The 26,162-nt window shown below is 36.8% G+C and overlaps 1 protein-coding gene across 2 annotated transcripts in view; it reads right to left on the bottom strand.

Moving 5' to 3' along the window:
- The window catches only part of TENT2 (terminal nucleotidyltransferase 2), a 41,866-nt gene extending 21,529 nt beyond the window's left edge, over positions 1 to 20,337 (bottom strand). Inside the window, exons 1-10 of one of the 2 annotated variants that reach the window (XM_069001105.1) lie at positions 20,184 to 20,337; positions 18,422 to 18,613; positions 17,672 to 17,800; positions 16,166 to 16,421; positions 14,985 to 15,099; positions 14,780 to 14,871; positions 14,016 to 14,082; positions 8,451 to 8,520; positions 4,792 to 4,868; positions 1,418 to 1,546 (exon numbers count right to left, since the gene is read on the bottom strand). In XM_069001105.1, the coding sequence (XP_068857206.1) occupies positions 1,418 to 1,546; positions 4,792 to 4,868; positions 8,451 to 8,520; positions 14,016 to 14,082; positions 14,780 to 14,871; positions 14,985 to 15,099; positions 16,166 to 16,421; positions 17,672 to 17,800; positions 18,422 to 18,576 (1,090 nt within the window). In that variant the 5' untranslated portion in view covers positions 18,577 to 18,613; positions 20,184 to 20,337. Of the gene's footprint in view, positions 1 to 1,417; positions 1,547 to 4,791; positions 4,869 to 8,450; positions 8,521 to 14,015; positions 14,083 to 14,779; positions 14,872 to 14,984; positions 15,100 to 16,165; positions 16,422 to 17,671; positions 17,810 to 18,421; positions 18,614 to 20,183 lie in introns of both variants that reach the window. The other variant, XM_069001104.1, reaches the window with a different exon arrangement.
- Between the last annotated feature and the right edge of the window lie 5,825 nt (positions 20,338 to 26,162).

Below are 26,162 nucleotides of genomic sequence, written 5' to 3' on the forward strand. Positions count from 1 at the left end.
ACAGAACTGTCAGAGCACTCCTCAAACTAAAGCTTTATCATCATGTCTTCAGCATGGTTTAAGAAATTGGTCGACATCATTCATTAGGGAAAATAATAAATAAATTCAGTATATATGTCTTGGACTTGGGACTTAGTTCACCCTTCAACAAGGTCTTACAGGAGAAGAGATGTTACAGAATCCTGTTTCCAGAGGGACTAAGAATCAGAACAGCAGAGTTCTCAGAATGTGCTTGGGGTGTCTTCAAAGAGTAGAATACACTGTCAGGACTGCTAAGAAAATTCTCACAGCTGCTTCGATAACTTTATTTTTTCCATGGGTGTTGAGAAATATGAAAGAGGTCATATTTCTGCAACATCGTGGATAATTTCCAGATCTCCACCACAGTAAATTAAAAGGCAACAAAATCTGAGCAATAGAAACAACCAAGGTATTGTACCTAGGTGTGTATGCTTTGCTAAGCTTTTCTAAGAGGATGGATGGGAGGGGGAAAATTACCACTTCCCACTTGCATTTGCCCTAGGAGTTTCCTTTTCTTACTGTACAAATTAGTTAGCCGTATTATCTGGAAGAAAGTTCATGTACAAGATACTGATGTATCTACAAAATAAACTCAAGCCACACTAAACTTGGGTCTGAAGACATCCACACAAGTATAAGAATATGGAAATTATTTAAGTAGTATAGAAAAGAAATTTGCATAGTGAAGGCAGGGACACTAGTGCAAAAGAAAGGTGTTCCTTTTTTCCCCTCCACAGTATCATCAACAAAAACATTGTTAGAAGTTCGAGGACACAGGCTTTCAGGATCATCACATGCATATAGCAGGGGGAAAAAAGCTTAAAAACTGTATGAATAAAACATCAGAATCTCAAAATCTGGTGCTTAGATGCATGTACAGTGTACAGGGCCACATCTCAGGCATTTTTTTTTGGGGTTCTTTGGCCCTTTTTTTTTCCCCACAGAAAAGGCTGAGGAAGCACAGGTGGAAGGCTCCTCTTTGGTTTGTGGACTGCTGATCTTCCCCAGACAGCTGACTGATCACAGTTTTGTATGAAAAGGATTATTTGAATCTTTTCTTCCCCTTCCTTAGACAGCTGTGGCAGCTGCCACAGATGATTACAGCAAATGTCCTTATGCATTTTTGTGAACTAGTACTTGAGTTTATTTTATAGCTATACAGTGTCCAGCAGTTACTTTTTTTTTTTCAAACCTTTTTAAAGCTGGTAACTCTGCCTCCAAAGAGAGGTCCACTTGTTAAAGACAAATGCAACACTAAGGAAATGGGAGTAAACTCATTTTACTTTTAAATATTTCTGTGTAGAAGATGACTACTGCTTGTTTTATTTTATTAAAGAGGAAAAGTACACAAGTATGAACTTAAAAGGGACAGTTTAAACATGTAAAAAATACTTACTCTGTAAATAGTGCAAAACCATCAACACAAGACTATAGCTGTTTAAAGTACCACGACTGGCATCGTTTATCTCACGAAAACTTGCCCACTTCTTAACAACAAGTACTAATGGACGAACTCGATTCTCAACTGCAAGTAAAATAAACACATCTCAAAAAAATTACATTTAACTAGACAGCAGTTAATCAACATTTGCTCCTACTTGATCAACACGGTAGTTTTGTATTCTAAGGCTACCTTTTGCAGATATTTTATAGAATTTACTTAGTTATTCTAGAATTACTATCCATCCTATAAAAATCAAAACAAAATATTTGCATTTGAAAACAGTCTTTTGAGTGGTAAGATCCACAGACACATTACAAGATGTATACCAGGGGATTTGCAAAGTCACTTTTTACTTCTAAGGTCTCTCCAGTTCATGGTACTAATTTCCCCTGAATTAACTTGCTGCCAGGACAGACCCTATGTTATTTTTTTATTTAGCCTATACTAACAGGAAAAGTATTCCTGTGGTTGGAGGACAGCTGATTCTTAAGTTTACATCAGGATACATGAGAGCAGTAACCCCTGCATACAAACACAAATTTTAAATTTGTCTTGTCCTCAATAGCTTTTTATGTAGATGACATGTTAGATACATGTATCTAACATGAGATCTAACATTTAAAGAGATAGTATCTCTTTAAATCAATACATGTGCATTTCATGAGGAAAAACAAAAATGCAGGCATATTCCAGGTATCATCTTCTGAATTTCTGGTGAATATAGACAGCCTTCTAATTAAGGTATTAATCTACTGTAGGTAGATGTCACTCACCACAAACTCCTGGGACTCTGCAGCATACTTAATTTATTATTTGCAGCTATGCAGATCATCAGTTCAGTCAAGTGCCTTACAGTGCCTTACAAGCTTATACATTCTGGAGTATCTTTCTAACCTGGCATCATTTTACAAAGCTTTGTATTCTGCTCATCAGGACACGAGGACAAAAGACATCCTACAACTGCACCAGTTGGGGTGCTCTCTGTTATTCTGTAAAACTAGCAAGAACAATTTTTTCACAACATGTTCAGAGTGATTCAGCACACATGCCCATGTAACCAGTACTCTTCTCACAATCAGTGTCCTACTAGACCTGGAAGGCCTTTTGGAAACAAACAAACTCTTTATCCCTAATCACCTTATTCATGACATTGTTCACCAGTGGTTGAACCAAAAAAATAAAATTTAGTACACTAATTGTGAGATGCCAAAAAAGTATTGTACCATATGAAGATGCATTAATTGAAATAGCATTTTTTCATGAGAGAAAAATGTAAATAGGCTCCAGTTTCAAACACAACTTCTTTGTGTGTCACAGTAGAAAAGATCTTTTTTTAGTTGACCTCATTTTGAGATATTAAATTCTGTCTGCTACTGTCTGTAATCTGTATAGTTAGTGTGCAATATGACCAGTAAACTTTGTCTGATACTCTGATATCAGCTACCCCTCAAGAAAATGCTCAGTAATGTTATTTGCACAAAGCTAAAAAGTCCAGCTTCCACTAACTGAAAAATATCTAGCAAAAATTGCTGATTAATCACAGACCTGCCTCTTTCAACAAACCACTGGTAACATAACAGCTCAGACTTCACCTTCTAGCTCTGCCTAATCTACCCACACTTTCTGTGGACATTTTGTTTCACCTTGCCTCATCCTCCTCGATGTTTTCTAGAGCACCCATGCACCAACACAGAAGAGTTAACTTCAAAACAGACTGAACAGCATCCACAGAAATATTTGGAGTTTTAGCTTTTTAATCATGTTCACTAAGGTAATTAGTAATTAGTCCCTTATTTGCCTGAGCATCTCATTTGTTCTAATGGAAAACAGACCAATACATCTTCCACATTTGAGGTAATTTGATAATTTTTTTTCCCCCTGCAAGTTGAAGCCCTATTTAAGTGAGCAGGCTAATACATATAAGGCTATCTACCCTTGCTGATACAACTTATAAAGGTATGGAAAGAGATAGTCTGATAAAAAGCTTCATTTAGTTTTGTTTGCCTTATGTCACCTGAGTTTTCTGGTCCAAGGAAGACAAGACAGACAAGCTGTATGCCTGATATGTTTAGAAAGGTCCAGAACATTGAGAAGATAATATTTTCAATCACAAGTCTCCCTTCACTACTAACTCACTCCTTGACCTCAAGAAAATATTTAGCCTTCATCAGGAAACATGAAGTTAATTTTGCTGGCCTTATAAAAGTGAGCACCACAGCAGAACAGAAGAAAAGGTGGGATACTAGGACTGCTTCCACTGCTCTTTCCACATCTGGACTTGTGTGCCCTATAGTGATTTTCTGAGAACAGTAAAGACAGTCTGTGACAGAAGCTACAAACAAATATATCAACATTAGACCTGGTGAAGTGACTGCTCATCCGCAGTTGTAAATGACAATGATTACTTCCTAATATTTTTAAACTTGGAAGCAAATCCTTTTCCAGTCATACAACTTCCTGAATGTATGAAGAAGTCACAGTTAACCAACTGACCCAGGACAAGTTGTAGAGTCTCCTAGTAACACGAATATGGAACACAAACTAGTCTGACTGAAACACTAGTAAAAGTTAACTAGTGAAGATAGCTTCTATTGGTAATTGCCTACCCTAAATAGAAAGAAATTCCTTTATGCAAGAACTGAAGAAGGTGGTAAAGGAACAAATGCAAATGCCCTAAAGAAATAGCCTGAGGCATGCTCCTTTATGTATTTAACTGCCAAATGACATTGCAATGCTAAGAAACAAAACCTTAGTTTACCACTAAGAGCGTTGTTCTTATTACTTTCCTTTCACAAGGCTGTTTCACAATCTCTCCCTAAAATGCAAACTCCTGAGTAGACACAATCCAGTTTTGATTTGGGATTAGTATAAATACTGAAGCAGTATTTTGGATTTTCCAAGGAAAGAGAAAGACTCTGCAACAGCACACAGACACAGCTGGCTATCAGCCATGAGTAATCGGCTGTCATTGGCTGTAAGGAAACCAAACTGGAGATTATACCACTAGATGACCATTACTATCATGATCTTGTTATATGCAGAATACCTGAAGTAGCCATTATAGTAGATACATGAACCCTAATATGAAGAATCTTTGTTATCTTCTGAATATTATAATATTCAATGAAAAACATACCTAGCTGTTTTCTCCACATATTTAGAATGAGCAACAAGAACTTACCTTAAACCTACTTAATGTAGCTAAAGAGGTAAATATATACATAGTAATACAATGTATTAAATTATATGTTTGTAGCATATCAATACCAAAATACAAACTCAAAAAGCAACTTTTAAAGAAATAAGAAGATAAAATAAAAACTTACTGAACGCATAGGTTCTCAGAAGGAATGTGTTTCTTATACCTATAACATTGTTTACATTCAAGTCGAAATCCACATTGCTATTAGGGAGGAAAAAAAAAATTAAGCATCATGGTATTCAATTTCTGAATGTTTACTACTACTATGTGACAGATATGGAGAAATATAATTTTAATATAAAGCCCTAGAAACGTTCTTCAGAGCTTTAAATGCCATGATTCCTATGATTTTGTTTATATCACCTGAGCCACTTATAAACTTGAATTCCTTTGTTATAAAAATGTAATTGTTGTTTTACATGAAGAATACATGTAGATACAAATTTAGACTTTAGGACAACTTAACATAACTTTTTTAATTTTTACCAAATCTTTCTCCCAACTAGACATGATTTACATTATTTACTACAGGTAAGTTTTGATACCAGGAAGGATTCTCTGAGGTATTAGTTTAGGAAATTATGCCAATGAACTGAGAAAGACAATGGGAAGAGGTTAGAAGGTAAGAGTCATTTCTGCAATGACAATAAGAGAGAATCAGTACTTTGGAATAAAATCAATTCTGAGTAAACACTGCATGTTTTGCAATAAAACAGTTTTGATAATTTTCATTCTGTTAAGGTTAAATAAGGCAAACAAGCACTAACTGCCTTACTTACAACACAACCTGCCCCCAAGTTTGAATTTCCTACTGCATATAGAGCCTAACTACTCACAGAACTCAAGAAATTATATTGCATTCATGGTAAAAAAGCCACAGCAACACTAACTCCCAACAAGAAGAGCTTATTATTAGACAAAGAAGTAGTTGTCTGTGATGTATAGCTATTCCATTTTACATGCACAAGCTGCATTCACATAGCACTTGTTTGCTCAAATACTTCTTAGGATTTTCTTGACTATATAAGGGAACATGGACCTGAAGTTCATTAAATTTGGTAAAAGACAATAATTTGAGGTCTATAAGAAATTTTTTGCATATTTCGTACATTTAACATTTTTTACATCTTTTAAACATTTTTTACATTAAAACATTCTTTGCATCAAAACCACTGAATAATTTTAAACCTGAGTTAGTATCAAGCAGGGCCTTTTTTATGTTTTAAGAATATAGTACATAAAAGTACAGGAAATAAACAAGCTTCAGCTACCACTTCACAGTTGTAAATATAAGCATGAACACCCATAAGAATATTAACTGCATGTGCAAATATAATAAAAAAATGTCAGATTGCATATGTAATTCCAATTAATCCAAATTAACAAGAGGACTATTTACCAGATGCCAATTGAAGCAAGTTCTATTGCAGTTATTTTGCACTTTACTATGCATGTTTTAATAGCTGTTGCAGTGGTGGCAAGTGAAAAAGGTTTAGTACTGCTGGGACTCAAGTTCTACTAAAAAGCACTAAAGGAGAAGAAAAGAGTCAACTGCTCATCAATTGTAGCAGAAGAGGAAGGCTTTGTATCTTCTGTAGTATAAAGATATTTGATCAAAGGCTTGTTGGGAAGCAGAGCCAGCATTAAAATAATTTCCTGGGAAAGACTACCAAAACAAAAGATGGTAAGTCTTTAAGTGCAATGGATCTTCTCTTACTTTTACAGCACTATAAACTCCTAAGTTTTAGTATAATAAAAGAGAACAAATACAAACTGAATGCTTCGTCATTCACCAAACCAAAGTAAGGGGCAACTGCCATTTGCAGGTATGTATGGACCACTGGTAACACATTAGAATGTGGATCTCCAGACACAGAGATAACACCCACTGAATTCAACCATCTTCTCTCAGCAGCTGGGCATCAGAAAACTAGCTTTCACAGGAAGCTTGTAATGTCTAGTTTTCAATTTTGGCAAAGTCAGGCTTAGTGCCCTGGGTACAGGATATCCAATCAATTTTTCAAGACCTCTGTGAAAAAATGCATGAGTACGCATTCTTTGTACACCTGAGCCTACAAAAGACAAGAGGCCAGTAAGAGACTGGAAAGAGACAAATGCTTAAACAAAAAGACAAAACATGGATGGAGATGACAGGTTATGTAAGAGAAAGATAGCTGTAAAGACAGAAAACAAAACAAAAACAAACAACAATTAAAAAAAAAAATTCCTAACAAAAAATCATGACATTCCCCACCACTCCTCTCTTCCACAAAAGCAATACAGAAAACCACATGGTGAAAAATACTGGTTTTTACTCTGCAAAATATAATGTGCTGCTTCTAGTCTCAGAAGATCATACTTTGATTTAGTGGGAAAGAAAGAGTTCTTTAAATCCTATCTGTAAGGTATATAATTATCATGACTTTTTTTTTGAAAAAGCGACTGTACTATGGACTGTAAGTGCTTACAAAACAACTTCAATCTTCTCACACAATCACTTCCATCCAGTTCCATACTTAAGGTTTCTTTTTAAAGTTTATTTTCTCATTTTAAATTGGGAAAAAAATATTGTTACAATCCCATAACTAATTCAATATTTGTGCCAGGAATTTATAATTTCATTTATATACAAAAAGACTAGCATTGTTATATGTAGCTAATCCATATAACACTTGACAAGTATCATACTTTCAGAAAGCATGGAAGAAACAACCTTCTGTACTGTTAGAAGAGAAAGTAAAAAACATTCAAATTTTTAAAAGGTAGGCAAGTATACTCATGTAAATATGGCATTGGGTGTAAATGAAGAAAGAAGTATAAAGCAAAAAACCCAACAAGTGTATATCATCTCAGATGCAACAGAAGGTTAAATTGATGATATAGATTAGTTCATTTTGTGAACATGACTGATTTAGCTTTATCAGGGCAGGAACCTTATGATGATAAAGCTAAATCATCATAAAACCATGTTGTGATACGCTTTCATAGGCAGAGGCCAGAAAAGTAGGCTTATTTGTTTTTAAAATAGATACAGGTCTGTAAAATTTTAGAACCATATAGACAGGTTAAGACAGCTACATTAAAGTTGTTCCAAGTCCAATCTACAGAGAAGAATGAAACTACATTACTATAGGAAGCTAATACATATCAGTTTTACAAAACTAAGCCAATGAACAGAGGAAGATATGAACATTACTCAGACTGTCAACACATTTCAGTCCTTTGCAAGACTTTTTCCTCTGGCAGGTATTTTCATCATACACAATATGAAATACATCATTCTCTGTCCTAGCACATCCCTCTAAATTATTCTCATGTCTTCATAATGAATAGACAATGAATACAAGAAAACATCATCACAAACTAGGTTGTTTCAGTGTTGTTTGTATAGCTCAATAGTTATGTCTGCACAGCAAGCAAAATTCTATTTCACAACAGTTTTCTTCCTACCACTGTTTTTCTGTCAAACCATTTGTCAACTTGGAGTCTACTATGTACAAAAAGCCCACAAAAATACGTCACTTTTTCAAAAAAAAATACGTGATGTACTGCTTCTAATTCACATCACAGGAATCAAAAAAGCATCTCAACCACAAGAGGTGTTTCAGACCATCAGTGCAATAAGCTGACTGCCACTGCATGTTAGATCTACAAATCTGCAATACAACTATGGCACCACACAAATAAACACACATAACAGTGGGATTACTCCTAAGGGCAGTACATCTATAGAACACTTTCCCATGTCAAAGTCTAAAAGATTATGCTGAACAGAATACTTGCCTGACTTTATCCCTGAATTTTACTATTGGCACTTTTGCTCTGATCAGCTGAGGTCGCTCAATGTAGCTTGCTGAAATGGAGAAAAACATGCAATTAAGTTTCATGCAAGATGCAGATCTTAGTAAAATATCCTGTAATACAATCTTATCGACTGATTTATAGCAAATAGCAGCTTATTATATTTAGCAGAGTTGTGCTAAACTAAGTAACCTTTAGCAACTGTAGCAAAAAAAACAACCTAGGAAAGCATGTGAAACACCCCCCACACTAAATGTAAGAGAAGAAAGTAGAACACATAGTTTTCTGTGGGAAATACATTCCAGAAATTTGAACGTAAGGAATGCAGTACTACAATGCTTTCATGGAACAGTACTTGTAATAGAAATCCTGAATAGTTATAATTAAAGTACAACAATAAAGGAGCAAGAACATATCCAACCAGGATGGGCTAGTGATAGGCTTAAAACTTGTTTTCAAAACTGTTCATTTGAATGATAAAGTACGTATCAGGAAATGCTACTGAAAACAGGACAATGCTTTCTATCAAAGATGGGATAACCTTTATCTGCCTTTTGCTTTAATAGTAACAGCACATGCAATAAATCCACATTGATTATGATTATCAGATGATTATCTACACAGTATACACACATAGGCTCAATGCCAGACTGTCCAAACTCACACATACTAAGCTCAGCCACTCACAAAAAGCCACCAAATGCACCCTCCACACTTGGCTCCCCAAAACTGTTGCATCAACCATATTGTTGTGATTTCCCTATACTTCATGATACCTCAGCGTATATTCAGCAGTTTCCCATAATCCTGAATGAATACTATGCCCAAGAAAGTAATGAAAAAGAAAGAAAAATATAGCCTGTAGGTTACATGACATGAATTCGGGCAAAAAGCATGATTTTAGTAATTACTTGTGTTGCCAAATCTAGGACCAGTTGTATTTATCCATATCCAACATCATACATTTTCCCATTGTTTCTATAAATTAACCTCAGATTAGCATAAATAAGCATGCACAGTACAAGTAATACAGACTAAAAATAACCTTGAATAAACTCTAATTTTTTATTTCCCCCCACAGAAAGCAACAAGGTACTTCTATCAGCTGAATAGCCACCTTGATTAAATAGCATCATCTCCATTGCTTTTGGATGACAAATTCAGATTTTGTGGAACACTGCTGGGAAATACTCAATTAAAACAAACTTCTCTTTTTTTCTTTTTTTTTTTTTTGAGACTTTCTGAAACTGTTTTATGGATATGCATGTCCAGACAGATTTGACCGGAGGCAATCTTTTATCTGGATTTTAATGTGCTGTACAAGCCTAAGCAACACATAGACTGGCACTCAGAATAAAAGATAATCTTACTAATTTACTGATGTTAATGGGAGAATCTTAAATAAGTAACTTCAATTCATGTTCACTGACTGTAAACTTTACACAAGCATCGCCTCTAGCTGAACCTTCAGACACATCCAGGCATCTCTCCTCCAGCATCCCAGAACATTTTTAAAGTGAGAGTTTGCCTTTCTGACTACTTTCCTTTCACTACCAAATTTATGACAAAGATTCCCAATACACTAGCACATGGTAGACAACACTGGATGTCTTTCTGTATGCCATAGCAATTCAACTTTCCTCACTATGACCCTTACCAATGCTCTTCAGAAATTAACTGAACTCATTCTAGCGACAATCCACTTCCAAACACATCCTTGTCTGCAAATGCCTCCCTACACTTGATGGATGCTTGTGTCAAATTAGTTGGCTAAGAAAAAAAGATACAGCCCAAAACATAAACCCAGTCTGTTTCACAGGGTGGTAAAAAGCAAGGAGGAAGTTAGAAGAGCAAAGAGGAAGTTAGAAAGCAGTGACTTCCTGCTGGTATCCTGTTTCTTGGCTCAAACCAATGAGGCTGTTAACAGAATCTATATTGTAGTTTATACCTACATACTGGGAAGAAATAGTCACAAATACAGGATGTGGAATTCTGAAATACATACAGGTTGAGTAAGTGCCTTAGTAAACTGACTGTGTGATTGTGAAAGCTATGATCAGAGGGGCTACATCAAAATATATGAAAAGAAATCTATACAGTTGCTCCCCAGTTTTGGGCATGTCTATGAAAAGGTCATGGACACCACTACAGCTTAGAAAAGAAGAATATAATGGCTTCAAAGAAGACTAAGCACTGGTTCATATGTAACTTATGCAGAATTTCAGACTGAACAGCTTAATTCTCTCTCTTCTTTTACAGAATGAAAGATTAAGAAATTGTACAGAATATTAATCCCAAACATGGTATATGCCAAAAAGATCTTTGGCATCCTGGGCACGTAGCCTGCTCTCATTGATTGGGTTATACTATAGAAGGAGAAACTGGGCAACACAGGAGTCTGAACCCACATTCATGAAGAATCTAGAAAGGTACAACGCACCACAGGACAAAATAATTGCTGATTTTTTGGAATTCACTCAACAACCTGCACAGTCCTTCAAAGTCATTCAGTTGAGTTCAAATTCCTTTGCTTGTCCCAGCTGTTACACATTTTCCACTAGACCACCATTAGGCAGATTCCACTCTGATACCCTAGTCTCAATGCTACTGCACCTCTTTGTTATTTATGTACACAGTAAATACCTGTCAACCTAACACTACCAAGGTGGTTTTCAAATGAATCCCACACAGATGAATCTGAAGTGAGGAATCAGTCTGACATTTACTCTCAGCGGTTTAGATGTAACCTCTTCAGTTATCACCCCAAATTAATACTTCACATTTCTAAAGACATTGACTTCAGCATACAGTTCTGGAAATGTCAGCCAATCTTGTAAAAAAATACATCTGCAGGTATCTGAACAAATAAGCCAAGAAGTTACACACCATCAGCTAGTCTTTGATACAGATTATATATTTGCTATCCCTACATCTCTCTTCTCTAGGAGAAACACAATACATACCTTTAAGACTAACACGCCCCACAAAAACAGTGAATAAAATACCTGAAGCTTTCTCCCACTTTTCTCTGTGATTAGACTATTCAGAAGAGAACATATTTTCACTTCAGCTGGTACTCTAGATGCAGAATGACAACACAGAAAAGGCTCTGCTGAAAGATTTAGAATCTGATGGACTAAAATTTCTTGCTCACACTTGTTACCATTGACAAACCTGAAACTGAACTAAGCTATGCAAATTTTGAATCCACTTCCCAAACCTACTAATCTAGCAATCACATTCAGCTCTATAACAAGGACAAAAGAGATAGCACTTAAAGTTCTGAAGACAAAACAAATTGTGAAAGAGAGTGATCTAATTTGCACTTGGAATGCTTCTTCATTTATCAATCATAAAATTAAGGTGAAATAAGCACAGAATCACACGCTTACTGTCCTTATACTGGGATGCACAGCAACACTGCAGAGTGCAAGAACAAAGAGGGAAATGTTATGAGAGGCACAGACAGAAAAAACTCCCAAGTTTCTGAATTGATCTGGAAAAAGGTAAAATAGCTCTAAAACTTTACCTATGCCACAAATATCCTCCTTATTTCTTTTTGTCCTTTAACTCTTTCATAAAACCAGAGCAAGAACTTAATTTCAAACAGCATCTTATATTTTCTCCCTCCTGTTGTTTCTCTTATATCTTGGCACACACTTTGCTAGCTTTCATGCTTGGCCCAAACTATGTTTATTTCCGTTCTCTCATGCGAAGCAACAATAAGTTTTTTGACTGCTCACACACTTGTTGAGAACATGCTGCAGTCTCTCTTCTAAAGAAAGAAATACTTAACTAATATTGTTAAAGAGGTATTACCTTAAAATTATAGGATAGCTTCATAAATGCTAACAGGGCAGCAGAAAACTTGAAAATAATTTTCGGAAGCAGATTCATACATTTTAGGTAGACAGGCTGTCCTTGATTTATAGTAAGCACTACTGAGCAACAACTGAAACTTCAGTGTGCTACCAACGTTCTTTTCATATTAAATCCAAATTACAGCACTGTACCAGCTATTAAGAAAATTAACTATCTCAGCTGAAACCAGGACATCTCTTGTTTCAGAAGTACTAAACCTTGGCAGAGTTGAGCTACAGCTTGTAAATTAGCTAAATCTAAATGGAAAGACCCATTATGCCAAAGCCTTTTTGTTTCGAACATTTTCAAACAATTTTTGCCTGTTAGTTCTATTCACAGAACATCCATACACAGACACAGGACACACTGCTAGGTGTAGGAATTAATGCCACAGAATCTTCAGGATTCTGAAGAGAAGGTCTACATACCACAACTAAGAGCGCCTGACAGGAGTGGTAATCTCAGCAGTGCTTTGTCCTGCCTTACCTTCCACAGAACATTTTGATTAAATCAAGCTGACCAAATGCACTTGAAAGGTAACAAAGAATTACGAAAGCATAAAAAAAACAGGCAAAAGCACAAATACCTTTGAGGATCACTTGCACATGACCATCATACCTTTCTGACTTGATTTTGTCTAATGCTCTGTCACAGAACAAAAGCTCTTGAGAAAGATTGCTTATTTAGAAGCTCCCTTTCTGATCCCTGAGAACACACCTATTTTATCACTGTGCTAACAGAAAGCACTGGAGAGAGCTGCACCACAGACAAACCTAGATTAATTTTCAGACTTATGCAAATGTCAATATACAGTATAATAAGCATTAAATATCAGATGCCTATTCAGCAATAGATCTATCAAGTCTTTCTTCCAAGTGAGCTGTTAAAATCTGTGCATGCATGCTTGCCAATGAAGAAATTTTGAAGTCTGCATTTAAATTTACAGTTTGTTCCTTTTAGCACTGCAGGACTGTTCAGAACATTACCATAAGGAGTAGCATCAAAGAGTCTATCACAAGTCTGGGAAGAAGGGTGATAAAGTCATTGATATCAGTAAATGTCAGGGTATTTTATAATTCAAAGGATGATACAAAAGCCTCTTTGAAGTAGAAGGTTTTCACATTTAAGTCAAGAACTGCCCATGTGAATTCTTAATCTGAAGGGAGTCTAAACAACAACCAATAAAAACTGTGAATTGACATGTTTTATGTGTGTGTGTGCTGGTACTGTCAACATTTATTACTTTTTTCATTAGGTACCTAAGTTAATTACTTCTCAAAAGAAAAAAATCAATTCTATACAGTTTACTGTGAGTGACATCTTATTTTACAAATTTTTAAGAGTATTTTTCACAGGAAGACACTGCAATCCAAGATATTAGCAAGAGTTCACTAACAGAGGTTTCCCAAACAGAAATCTACTCCCTTCTCATTGTGTTCCACAATTCAAAAGTCATCTGAAATATTACGCATTATTGAAGTCCCCTAGTTTTCAAGAAAAACTGTTTTTCTAATTACCATTGATCAGCATCGAATAACATCACTAAATATTTATAGCTTTTCTTCAAAGAGTACTGTGATTAGAACCTAGACAAGATGCAATTACATATATTAGTTGCAATTGTGCATCAATACTTCTTCCAGAATTGCCAATAATCTTACCACCTCACTTTAGACAGTAACTTACAAAGTTTAGTACTGAAGAGTTTTTGGACTAAGCTGAGTATACGTCTCGCTTCAGTCTTCTGATTCACCTGAAATGTGGTATTAAAATTAATGAAAAAAATTGATATCTCTCATTTAAATGTTCAAAGTAAGCATGCTTTCCTTTCAAAATGAAATTAGTTCTCAGAATAAGACATGAACATGTACACTAACACATTCTGCAGCCTACATATACATTTAAAAATCACAGACCCAGATGAAAACCTAGTCCCACTTACACAAAAATGTCCTCTTTTTCCCTTTAAATGACACTGCAATTCTTTCAAGATTATGGTCTATTTAAATTTCCTGTAGATATCCTTTTCCTTTAACTTCATTTCTACTCATAACATTCTTTTTTCACTAAAAATATTCCAGATATTAAATACATTTTTATGCCTGATCACTAAAATTGGTAGCTATGAATCTAAACAACAATATAAGAAATTTTACTTATTACAAGTTGTTTCTGCATTTAAAAGAGTTCTCTAAACAATTTTCTTCCTCCTCTTTCCTTTTGCTGTATTTTTTCACTTATGAATTGAAGGTAAAGATTTAAAAAGTAAGTTTTGTTAGGTTTATAGGGTTGAATTCATATCTGGGCCCACACTTTGTAGCTATTATGAGTGCAAAACTGTGTTATTAAATCAAAAAGATTTGAGCACTTTTTTATCATTTCAGGATCCAGCCTTTTAATAGCCCACACATAAAACCTATGTTTAACTATGTATGTTTTAAATTACTTACTGGTTCTTCTTTAACCACCAGGCACAAATCACCATCACTAGTACGAGTGCCAAATCCATTCAGTGAGGACCCAACCAAAAAAAGTCTGCTCTCTGTAACAGAAGAGTATCAGAAAATGTGACATATTACAGTTTGAGAGGAAGGAAGAATCGCAAACTTGAAGAGCATTCAAACTGATATTTAAGTAATTGAATTCTAAACATACGTGGAAAAATTAGCTGAATTTCTCTCTGGAGTTCTGTTCTGCAGAGCTCTTTTCTGTCCAAATCAGAGGCCTGTTGCCGACACACTTGAAACAACTCCAAAATCTGTTGACTTAACTGGACACACACACACAAAAAGTAAAGTGAATCTTCTTTCCGGTCAGAGATGCAATTACATGAAACAGAGAAAGTTGGATTTTTTTATGCAAAACTCAGCACCATTTCACATGACCTACTCCATTGTCTACAGTTTTACTACACTTAAACTCACAATGAATAGTTCCCTAGAAGAAATTTCTGCTAAGTTTTTAAATTTAAATTTGTTCCATTTGTTATAAAATGTCAAACCACAGAAAATAATTTCTGCATCATCAGTACATGCACCCTTTCAGGGAATAACTAGAAAGACCAGAGACATCATCTGCTGACTTTAATGTCAACAGTTTGCCTGCCAGTAACAGGAGGAAAAAAGCTAATTATAAAAACTGATTAAAATTAGCTTTCTTTTTCATCCCACAAAAACTGTTAAAGAAGAAGTTCGATCTTTGTTGGAAGGAGGTATTAACTGTTCTCCTTTCACAATACTGTTACATTTTATAACAAACAGGCATACTTATGCTAAAAAACCCCAAACCCTTCTGTCATGTTCGTGCAGAACAAGAAACAGTTCTAAACTACATTCCATTCTCTTCTATATTCCAGAACAGCTATTACAGCGACTTTTATAGTTTCTTGAAATAAGGTAGAGAACATCTTTAGAGGCCAAATACTGCATTTATTCAGAATGGGCTTCTCTCATATTACTATGGTGGGGTTTTTTCAGTCAGGATTCTCCCCACCTCATTTCATGTGAGAAATGGACTATTTCTCCAAGTTTTACTTCGTAGAGCGGAGACGCGTAGGTTTCCTGACATCAGGATGGAAATCAAACAACACAAGGAAACAATACCCTGATTTCCCCTGTCCCCACAAAAATACTTCAAAACCAAGCACAGACAAGGAGGTGATATAGAACCACAGTGGCAGCTACATTTATTGACACTCCTTCTAATGGCAGCTTAGCAATAGATATCCCATGACACTGTTAAAAACCCGTGTAGAAATTTTTGTGGTCTCCCACAGCACCTCTGGATTCTGCCTACTCAAAAGCCAGAAGTAAAGTACAGGCACAGAAAGCAATTACCTCATCCTTGGCAACAGGGAGCCTAGTTCCTGCAGGGTCTGGAAACAAATTATCTTGCAAAGGAGGGACACATCCAATTAAAGCTGGTGAGCCATGTGCATGCAACACCGGAGACTGAATCGAAATTGGTGATGGGAAGGAGCGTCTACGTTCTTCTGGTAAAGGCACTGCTTGGTTAACTACAGTTGTGTCAGAATCATGTGAATGAATCCGCTGCCTTTTGGCATCATCTGGAACGCTTTGTTGACTTTGTCTCCTAGAGAGAGACACTGTGTAATTCCTCTAGTTTACAAGCTCCAACTTATGATTAAAAGACCACTTCTACAAAGTTTAAATATTAAAACTTAATGACATAACCACTTCACTAAGCCCAAGTGTGCTACAGAACAGTCATGCCTATCCTAGGTACTATGTGAAACAAACCTGGAATGGGAAAAGAGAACATAAAATTGCAGAAATGAAGCTAGCCTAGAATTGGATTGATGCAATTCTTTAAGGCAAGCATCTGCACTAACCAACTGAAACCCAAATGACAAGTTTGGTTAAATTGACTGCAAATCTCCCAACACAGCACAGCTTTTCATAGAACAGACCGTTCAAGAGGAAAAGATGCATGCAGCATGAAACCAGGAATTTCCTTAGTTCATGGAATAATTACATACTCAACTGTAACTTAATAGCATATATTTGATTGTGCTTATTTTTTCATGTTAGATTTGGTACAGAAATAACATACAGGAGATAGTACTGAAGACATACTACATAGAACCTCCTTCCAATCAGCTGATTCCCAGAATTCTAGAAACACTTATCAACTAGTATATGTGAACTGATAAAGAGAACAGGTTTTTTTTTCTAAAGCATTAAAGGAAAATTAAACCCTACATTTATGTAAAATTTCCCTTTCCGTGGTAACTAAAATATCAAAGGTAGTAATGTAAATTCAAGTTAATTTTTTTAAAAAAACAACAAAAATTAGGTTTCCATAAAATCGTCTTTAGAAAAGAGAATTTATACATGCTGGAATTTAATGCTTTGTATTTGAAAAATAATACATCACATAATTAAGAAAACAAGGAAAAACACCTCATGTGTCATCAGGAAAACATGACAATTCCCATAAAACCTTGAGGGTGCACTCTACTCTTAACTTGACAAATTAACAAGAAAAAAAACATTCATTGACACAAACCTTCTTAAAGTCAATCCCACACGGACTACAATCCATTGCAGTATTACAATAAATCACTTAAATTACTTCTGCAAGGCTACAGCTGTTGGAGGAGGAAAACTAGGTACAGGAAGTCACTTATGAGTACAAAGATTATCAAAAACAGGTATAATGCTTTAAAGAGCCAATACATGGCCTGTTTCCATCAAAAACAAAAAAGTATTCAGTATCACAATTTCTAACACAACTCAAATTGCATAAGAAATTGATAACAGACGAGCTTCACAATGGGTACATTATAACCAGCAGTAGTCAGATATATACAAATAACTTACTTTCTTCCTTGAAATGACGTCACGGCATCTGATGTAGACACTGGACTGACACTTCCGTAAGTCACTGGTTGCAGTGTAACTACCGGAGTAACAGCTGGAGTAGCTTCAATGTTCCCACTCAAAAGGGCTCTAGAAAGACTACAGTCCATAAGTATTATTCATAAGATAACCAAGATGCTTTTTATGAGATGGTCGTTTTTGTTAACTGAATAATAAACTCTACAAGTCCTGTCATTTTTTTCTCTTAGCAGTGATACATCTTTCTATTCAAAATGAAGACATATTTCAGTTTATAATATGTATTTCATTAAAAACAGAAAATGGTCATTCTTGACAGCATATGTGTAAGAAGGGGTTATCAAAAAAATTAACTTAAAGATGTTAAATTCAAAAGCCTAAAGAACACAATGGTGTCTTGAAATATAGACCCAAGAATAAACTTTTCTTCCCCTTCTCATCTCCTCTCTGTTCTCCCCAATAAACAAATACAATTGAGAGCTTTAAAAATGAACTGTGGATTAACAACTCTAATCAGTGCAATGGCATCTCATGCATTATGCCCAATGGAGGCGAGCATTAAGGTTTGTAGGTCCATAAGAGAAATGACACAGCTCTTTTTTATACGTTTGACATCTTCATGTATTGTGACATTCAATGCAGTTCAATGTTAAAAACAGTGAAAACCATCCTCCATAAACAGAAATATTTCTTTCAGACCCAACCCCTGCTATCAAATCTTACTGTACTTACACTGCAGTGCGAAAATGAATCGGAGGAACGATAATTTGCTGGTGAGAAAGAAGACTAGGAGGTATATTTAGAGGAAGTTTAGTGAAAAAAGTACTCTGTTGTTGGTATTTTGGAGGGAATGGTGGACGACCCAAGTTGGAAGAATTTGGGAACATGCTCCTTTCTACTTGAAGTGAACATGTATTCTTTTATCTACATTAAAAGAAAGAAAGAAAGAAAGAAAGAAATTGAAATCAGGCAAAAAGAAATACTTTATAGGTTACCTTTTAAGATCTTGGTTTAAAAATTTAAGTAATCTAGAATACACTTCCAGGAATTGCTTAAGAGCATGGTGATCACAGGGTAGCTTTTATTGCCTTTCAGTACAAGACACTAAATAAAAATACTGTATACTCTGAAGTCTTATAATTACTGCTTACTTTATGTATGTTTAAAAGTGAATTTTTATTTAGTCCCCACAATTTTACATTTAATTTTAGAAAAATTAAATGTCACAAGATATAAAAGTTTTAATCTCAGGGAAAAGTACCATGTAACAGTGGAATTTGCTTCATAGCTCAAACATTCCATAATGAGGTTCACAATATATGGAAAGAAATTCCTGACTACATCATAAGAGCATGAAGACGCAGCTAATAATGAACTACACGTTATCTCATGAAGTTAGTATTTTTTCATGACATGACATGTAAAAAGCAGCCAAATGATGACACCACTTGCAACTAATCTAAGCATGATTTAAGAATATCATACCTGTATAGTATTATTTAACTGAATAGATTCTGTCATAGAAAAATGTTGGTTTACTATCTGTTAAATCAAAAATTGATTCTGGGCAACTGGCCAGATAGCTCTACCACTGCAGGCAGCATTAGCACAGAGCATAGGAAAATGAATAATGAGGAGTTTATGTGGTTGGGTTTGGCTTTGCTCTTTATTTCCTGTGATGACAACCCACACTAGTGAATAGTAAATACATGGACATTGCTGCACTAGCTCCATGAAAAAGCTATTACAGTTCTTCCCTTTTTTTTTTTTCCATTTGATGGGGTGGGTGAGGGGAAGCATTATGCATTAATGGATGTTCACTTTCAGTTCTGCCGAAGAAATGACACCGAGTTGCATAAAAAGAAAGTTATTTGACATTTAGTCTGAATGAGCATTTATGTGCTGTCCAAACTTTTCCTTTTCTATTAGACAGAACAACTGCTAACATGCCTTATCCGCCCCCTCTGAGGAGACCAGGCACTCTCCACAGCATACCGTACACATAAGCAGTTTATGGATACAATTAGCTGGTAACAGAACGATGAATGAGAATTCAAGAGCTAGGCGCAGAAGAAACACATGTTCGGTTTAGCCTTGGAAGCTGTAAACACCAGGAAGAGAAGAATGGAGGAGTTACCTTTCCCAACCCGAAACAATGCAATAACACAGCTGTCTCACAATAGTGACAACGACCTTTACCGTGACTTTCAGCACTGTTTACCTCGCCAGGAATTGCCAGGCTCTCTTAAACAGTGTCGTAACTTACAGTTCAGGTACCTTTGTCCCCGTGGGCACTGTTTCCAAACAAGCGCGTACTTCCCACAGAGTCACACAAGTGAACCGTGCAGGTAAGCCCGCGCGCACGGAGGCCCGCCAGCCCCCAGCCCCAGTGCCGGGAGAGGCCTCCGGGGCCACCGCCACCCCTGGGGCCAGAGCCCAACCCCCTGACGCTGCTCCCTGTCACGTCCACGCAGGACCCCCACAGGACACTCACGCAGGGCCTGAGAGGAGGCAGGCGGGACGGGCCTGCGGGAAGCACCGTGCGGAGTGGGCAACGGAGACCAGTTCCTGCAGCTGAGCACCGTCCCCGTCCCCCGGATGCACAGACGCCGCAGGAAGCGGCCGGGAAGCGGCAGGAAGCGGCAGGAAGCGGCAGGAAGCGGCCGCACCGCCGCAGGAAGCGCTCCCTCCACCCGCTCCTGCGCCACTTAGCGGCCGCCTTCCAGGCGCACGCCCCCTAGCGGTGCGGCGGGACGCATGCGCGGGGCGGCTCCGGACGCAGGGAGGGCGCTCGCGCGGCCTCCGCGAGGGACGAGTGGGAGGCGGCCGTGACAGTCACAGCGCTCCGCCGACACCCGGTCCTGGCGGGCGCCGAAAGGGACATGACAATGCGGCTGGTTTGCTTTCTATTATTACTGGCCGACTGTAATTGAGCTACTGTTCAGAAGTGTGTCCGAAGTATTGTATTTGGCTAAATGAATTAGGATTTGGCCAACATGGATTGTAGGCATGCTAGGGTTAATCGGAGGTCACAAACAGATTGACATGCTTGGTCCCTGAAGGATGACAGAAGCAAAATCGTAGAATCATAGAATCATCAGTGTTGGAAGAGATGTTAAGATCATGCAGTCCATCAACCATCCATCCAGCACTACCACTCTAACCCCTAAACTACTAAACTATAACTCGGCACCAGATCCAAGCACCTGAAGAACATCTCAAGGTGATTCAATTACCTCTTTAGGCAATCTATTCCAATGCTTGACCACAGTAATAATGCGGAAAAAATTTCTGATATGTAACCTGAATCTTCCCTGTCTCAGTTTACGGCCATTTCCTGTAGTCCTGGGCACCGTAGGAGGGACCAGCTCCCCACCTGGCACCTTCCTCTCAGGGAGCTCTAAGAGCGATAATGTCCCCCCGAGCCTCCTCTTCTTGAGACTAAACACACCGAGCTCCCCCAGCTGTTCCTCATATGACACATTTGCTAGTCCTTTCATCCGGCTTTGTTGCCCATCACTGGACACACTCCAGCACCTCAATGTCCTCTTTAATGTGACTCCTCGGGGAGAACACTTACCATAAGTGAGCTCTTGGTATGAGCAGGTACTGAAACAGTGAGTTTGTGCATACACACACACTGTTGAAACTCCCACATTTAGAGGAAAGGGGTAAGTTGAAGGCTTGCTCAACTTCAAAACTCTGACTTAAAGGCTTTCTCAGCTGAGAGCAGCCACAGCTGGAGTTGTTATGGTTTAAGGCTCTGGCTACTCACAGAGAGACTTAATAGATAAGAAGGAGACAAAACACAGAGGCCTAGTGAAGTGGGACTGCAAATGGACTGACAAGGGAAAGTTCGGGTTGTGAAACAACTTTATCATCTTGGCTATGACATGGGATCTTCATATAAGGGTCAGTTTGTGGCTATGGTTAGCATTACATTTATGAGAGACAAATCCTAATGGCATACTGGGAATGAATGTGCAAAGCAAAGTTTAGCCACAAAGAATTTTCCCTTAAGAACTTTTTATTCTGGGGAGGGGACTGGGGCTGCTTGGGAGGCTGAGATGAGACACAGCCAGACAGTGACCCAAACTGACCAAAGGGATATTCCAGACCATGTGACATCATGGCCAGTATATAAACTGGGAGGAAGAAGGAAGAAGAGGGGGGCATTTGTAATTATACTGTTTGCCTTCCTGAGTAACCGTGACTTGTGATGGAATCCAGCTCTCTTGGGGATGGCTGAACACGTGCCTGTCCATGGGAAGCAGTGAATAAATTCCTTATTTTGCTTTGCTTGCATGCACAGCTTTTGCTTCCTCTATTAAACTGTCTGTATCTCAACCCATGTTTTTTAACTTCTACCCTTCTGATTTTATCACAGATCCTGAGGGGAAGTGAGGAAGTGGCTGTGTGGTGTTTGGTTGCCAGATGGGATTAAACCATGACAATCTTTCTGGGTTATTCATTTGGAATCAAGACTTAACTTTCTACTTCTGCTCAAGGTAGAAACGTTGTGTCATAACTGTTAGAAGTCAGCGATACAACTCCTTACAGCTGCAGTTCCCTGTATGCCCCATTCAGATGTTGTCCTCCAGACCATTTGATCACTCTTCTCACCATAATCTATCCATTAACCAAAAGCATGTCATGCTTCTAGGTTTCTCATATTTGCCATGGGGCCTACAATAAATCTAACCTAACACAATCAATATACTTGGCAGCAGGCAGTGTTTATAGCAGAGTATTAAAAACATCTTTTTATACAGCAGAAATGAAAAAAAAAAAAGAAAGAAAAGAAAGAAAAAAATATTTAGGAATGCCTTTACTGATCTTTACTGATTGAAGTAACTTGTGTTGCTGTGTTTTTTCCTGGTCTCCCTTTCCTCTGCTCCTTGGCACAAGGCACACTGATTTTGTGTTTGCATCAATCTAGATACTAAGTAACCTTCTTTTTTTCTTTTTTTTTTTTTTTTCCTTTTCTTTTTTTTTTTTTTTTGGCACAGACTGTTCACTCTTAAGGATTTTTTCTCCATGTCTTACCTGCATTCGCTTGTCAACATAGTTACACATTTCAGTGAGGCACCTGAAATAACCTGACATTTTACAAATTGCCAACAGCCTTCTGAGACAAATCTCTGTGCTTTGATGTGCTGAGAGCTGTTCTATTTTTTCAATATGCGCTGTCTTTCTTCCTGACCCTGACAGTGATCTCAGACAGTTTACAGATACTCTTCTGTTAGAAAAGACATACAAAGCCTAACTGCTGGTTTTAGCTGGGAATCAGACTGCTGGTCAAGAGATACTCAACTGAAAAACATACAACAAAGAATTTGAGAACTTGCACTAGTGATTCCAACAGATTCCCCCAAACAGAAAGGCATTAGGACTAGTCTTGTGTTTCTGCCTCAAAAGATGCTTGCATTAGAATAAAAATGGTACTATTTCTAAAAATAATTTATTTGAACAACAGCAATGAAACTGAATGATCAATGAAGGAAAATTATGATCTATAATAGAAGCAGAGTCTAAAGCCTCTATAAACTACAAATTATGCTTAGTTCTGATCCTAAAAAACCCAGCTCCCCCATAATATGAGAGTGGTTTCCAGAAGTAATTGACAAAGAGAACTCTGATGCACCATCTGCAATCTCTCTCATAGAATGAAAACCATTATGCAGCATTAAACTCCCTATTTGGTGCTTCTTGCAATTTCCTGAAACTTTTGGAGCTGAAGTGCTCCAGCTAGTTAGTCTCTGAAGGTAAATAGTGATGGAAAGTTTGATCAAAGCATCTCAATTGTCAGTAGTTCAAGGAGGAAAAAATGAAGAATAAAACCCAATTCATCTATGGAAATCTTTGCTTAATCTTTAAAAAGTCTTTTCTTTGCCTCTTGGTACCTGACAATGCCTATGGGAACTTGAACAGGTGTATGGCTAGAGTGTGCTTTACCATAGCAAACAGCCTTATTAAAGAGCACCTATACTACTGCATGCATTAAGAGTGATGAAAAATGTGTGTATGTATACCCTTTCCCTACTGGGAGAATACTTAAAGTACTTGAAACATTTTTTAAGTTTCAAAACCACCATAATATATGATCATTTATAATGTTGTTAGTCTCCGGGACCAGTTCTGAAATAATGAAACTTATGTCAATACAAAGCTTCATTTTAAGTACCCCTTTTTCATATTTGGTACTGAGACCACATATTTTAAATAAAAATATATGTCCATATATTAAAATTTAAAAATGTAACTGCAATGAAATGAATGGCACTATAACAGGGATTAAAACAGTGCAGGATCCACTGTAAAGACTGAAGCTTTTTAGTCATGATATCCATATGAAAGGCTTTGCATTTCATTTAGAAATCAGGATATTCTGGGATTTAAGCCAAAGCAGAGACTTAGGTCTAAACCAAATTTTGTGTACCAGAGAAAAAGCAGCTTTCCCCAGGAAAACAGTACAAGATTTTAATAATAATACAAAGAACATAAGTTAGATGTACATTAGAAAACAGTATTAAAAAGGCACAAAGGCATTAAAAGCAAGATTCAAAACTTTAGCAAGTAAATGCTGAATGAAAAATTAATAATTAATTACACAAATGCAGTATTTTTTCCCTACTGTGCAGCATTCTAGTTCTGATGTTCAACTTTCAGCCACATTCAGTGATACTCATGTATGCCTTTATATGCTTTCTTCAGTGCTTTTTAAGTGAGAGATCGGTTGATATATTTATTACATACAGTATGCTAATTTTATATGCATATAGATATCCCATAATATACACTACATAATTTATTAAATGTAATTAATATCATAGGCATAATTAATATCAAAATGAAAAAGTAAGAGAACTCTGCAAACATGTATGTTAAATCTGTGAATTCCAGCTTTAAATTGTAAAATCCAGATAAAATACAGATTTAATAAAGCTATAATAATGACTTATAGCAAAATATGTATTTACGGTTATCTTTATTTGGGATGTATACATATTAATTATCCCTGTATCTTTTTCAGATTAATATTTTGTAATGCACCGTTTAGATTACTGTTGAAAATATATGCATTTGGTAAGAGTTAAGTTGTTAGGATATACAGTTAATGCTCTGCTCTGGTTAGATTAATGAGTAATTGGTAGTAATTTTATTACTTCAGTGCTTTGTTTCTGTAAATTTTGTAATTACACTCCTTTAAATGCAAGTGTTTTAAAGGAAGGTCTAAGTTTTCCTAAACTTTAATCTTTTCTCGCTCATGTGAAGAAAGCCATGTCTTAAAATTAATACACAGGGTCATGAATTTTGATTGAAAACAGTGGATAATGTCATTTATTCTGCACAATTCTACAAAACTGGGTTTTTTTCCACTTAGTTTTGTATTAACCCATTGTACCCTTAGAAAGATATTCATTTGTGCCCTAAACTAGTCAGTTAAGCTTTTGAAGGACATGCCTGACATGTCAGTTTCTGAGGGTTAAGATTTAAATAGGAATTTTCTTGTTGTTACAAAGGTCTAGTAGATAATCCACTGTTGCCCAGTTTTTATAAGTAGTTGAAAGAAATTGATTTCAGGTTAGGATCTGGAGGCAATACGTACCCATCAACTTATCTTCACGCATATAGTAACATCCCCAAACTGCCGGGCAGACAGATACAATTTTTTTTCTCTCCTGAATTAAACATTTAATAAAGTCAGTATTATCTCTATTTTATATTTGATTTAAAATTGATACATTTAAACATGCACTTAGAATTTATGACTTCTCAGTGAGCATACTGAGACTTGAACAAATTGGGAAGGTCCTGCTGTGAATTAGTAAATAAAATATGCCTTCCTACCTGTGCTCTGCTTTCCTAACATCTCCTGTGTGCACTGCCAGAGTCTGTGTAGGGTGCAAGAGCTATCTGTTCGTGGCTAACATAAATTCTCTTGTATTATATTTCTTTACTGTCTTTCAGGTTTTTATCTCCAGTTTCGGTCACTTACTTGTTTGTGGAAAATGCATCTGAATGCTCAGTTTTATTTGATTCATGAGCTTGTTCATGCTTAATAACTAAATTTTGTCACTTGGATGCAAATGATGACAGTATTTTATGAAAAAAAAATTTTATATAGTGGCTTTGTTTTCAAAGAGTGTACCTATCAACTAAGAAATTCCTTAATCCTAATCTTACCCCCATGGAGCAGATTGTTAATGATATTAATATTCTGAGTATTACATGTCTACTTACACAAAAGCTATTCTAAAATTTGCCAAATTTCAAATACATTTGGCAGATCACAGAATGGATTAGGCTGGGAGGGACCACAATGGGTCATGTGATCCAACCTCCCTGCTCCGGCAGGGTCATCCCAGAGCACACTTCACAGGACTGTGTCCAGATGGTGCTTGAATATCTCCAGTGAGGGAGATTCTACACCCTCTCTGGTCAATCTGTTCCAGAGCTCAGTCACCCACAC

Source organism: Aphelocoma coerulescens (genome assembly GCF_041296385.1).
Source record: "Aphelocoma coerulescens isolate FSJ_1873_10779 chromosome Z unlocalized genomic scaffold, UR_Acoe_1.0 ChrZ, whole genome shotgun sequence".
Classification (NCBI taxonomy): Eukaryota; Metazoa; Chordata; class Aves; order Passeriformes; family Corvidae; genus Aphelocoma; species Aphelocoma coerulescens.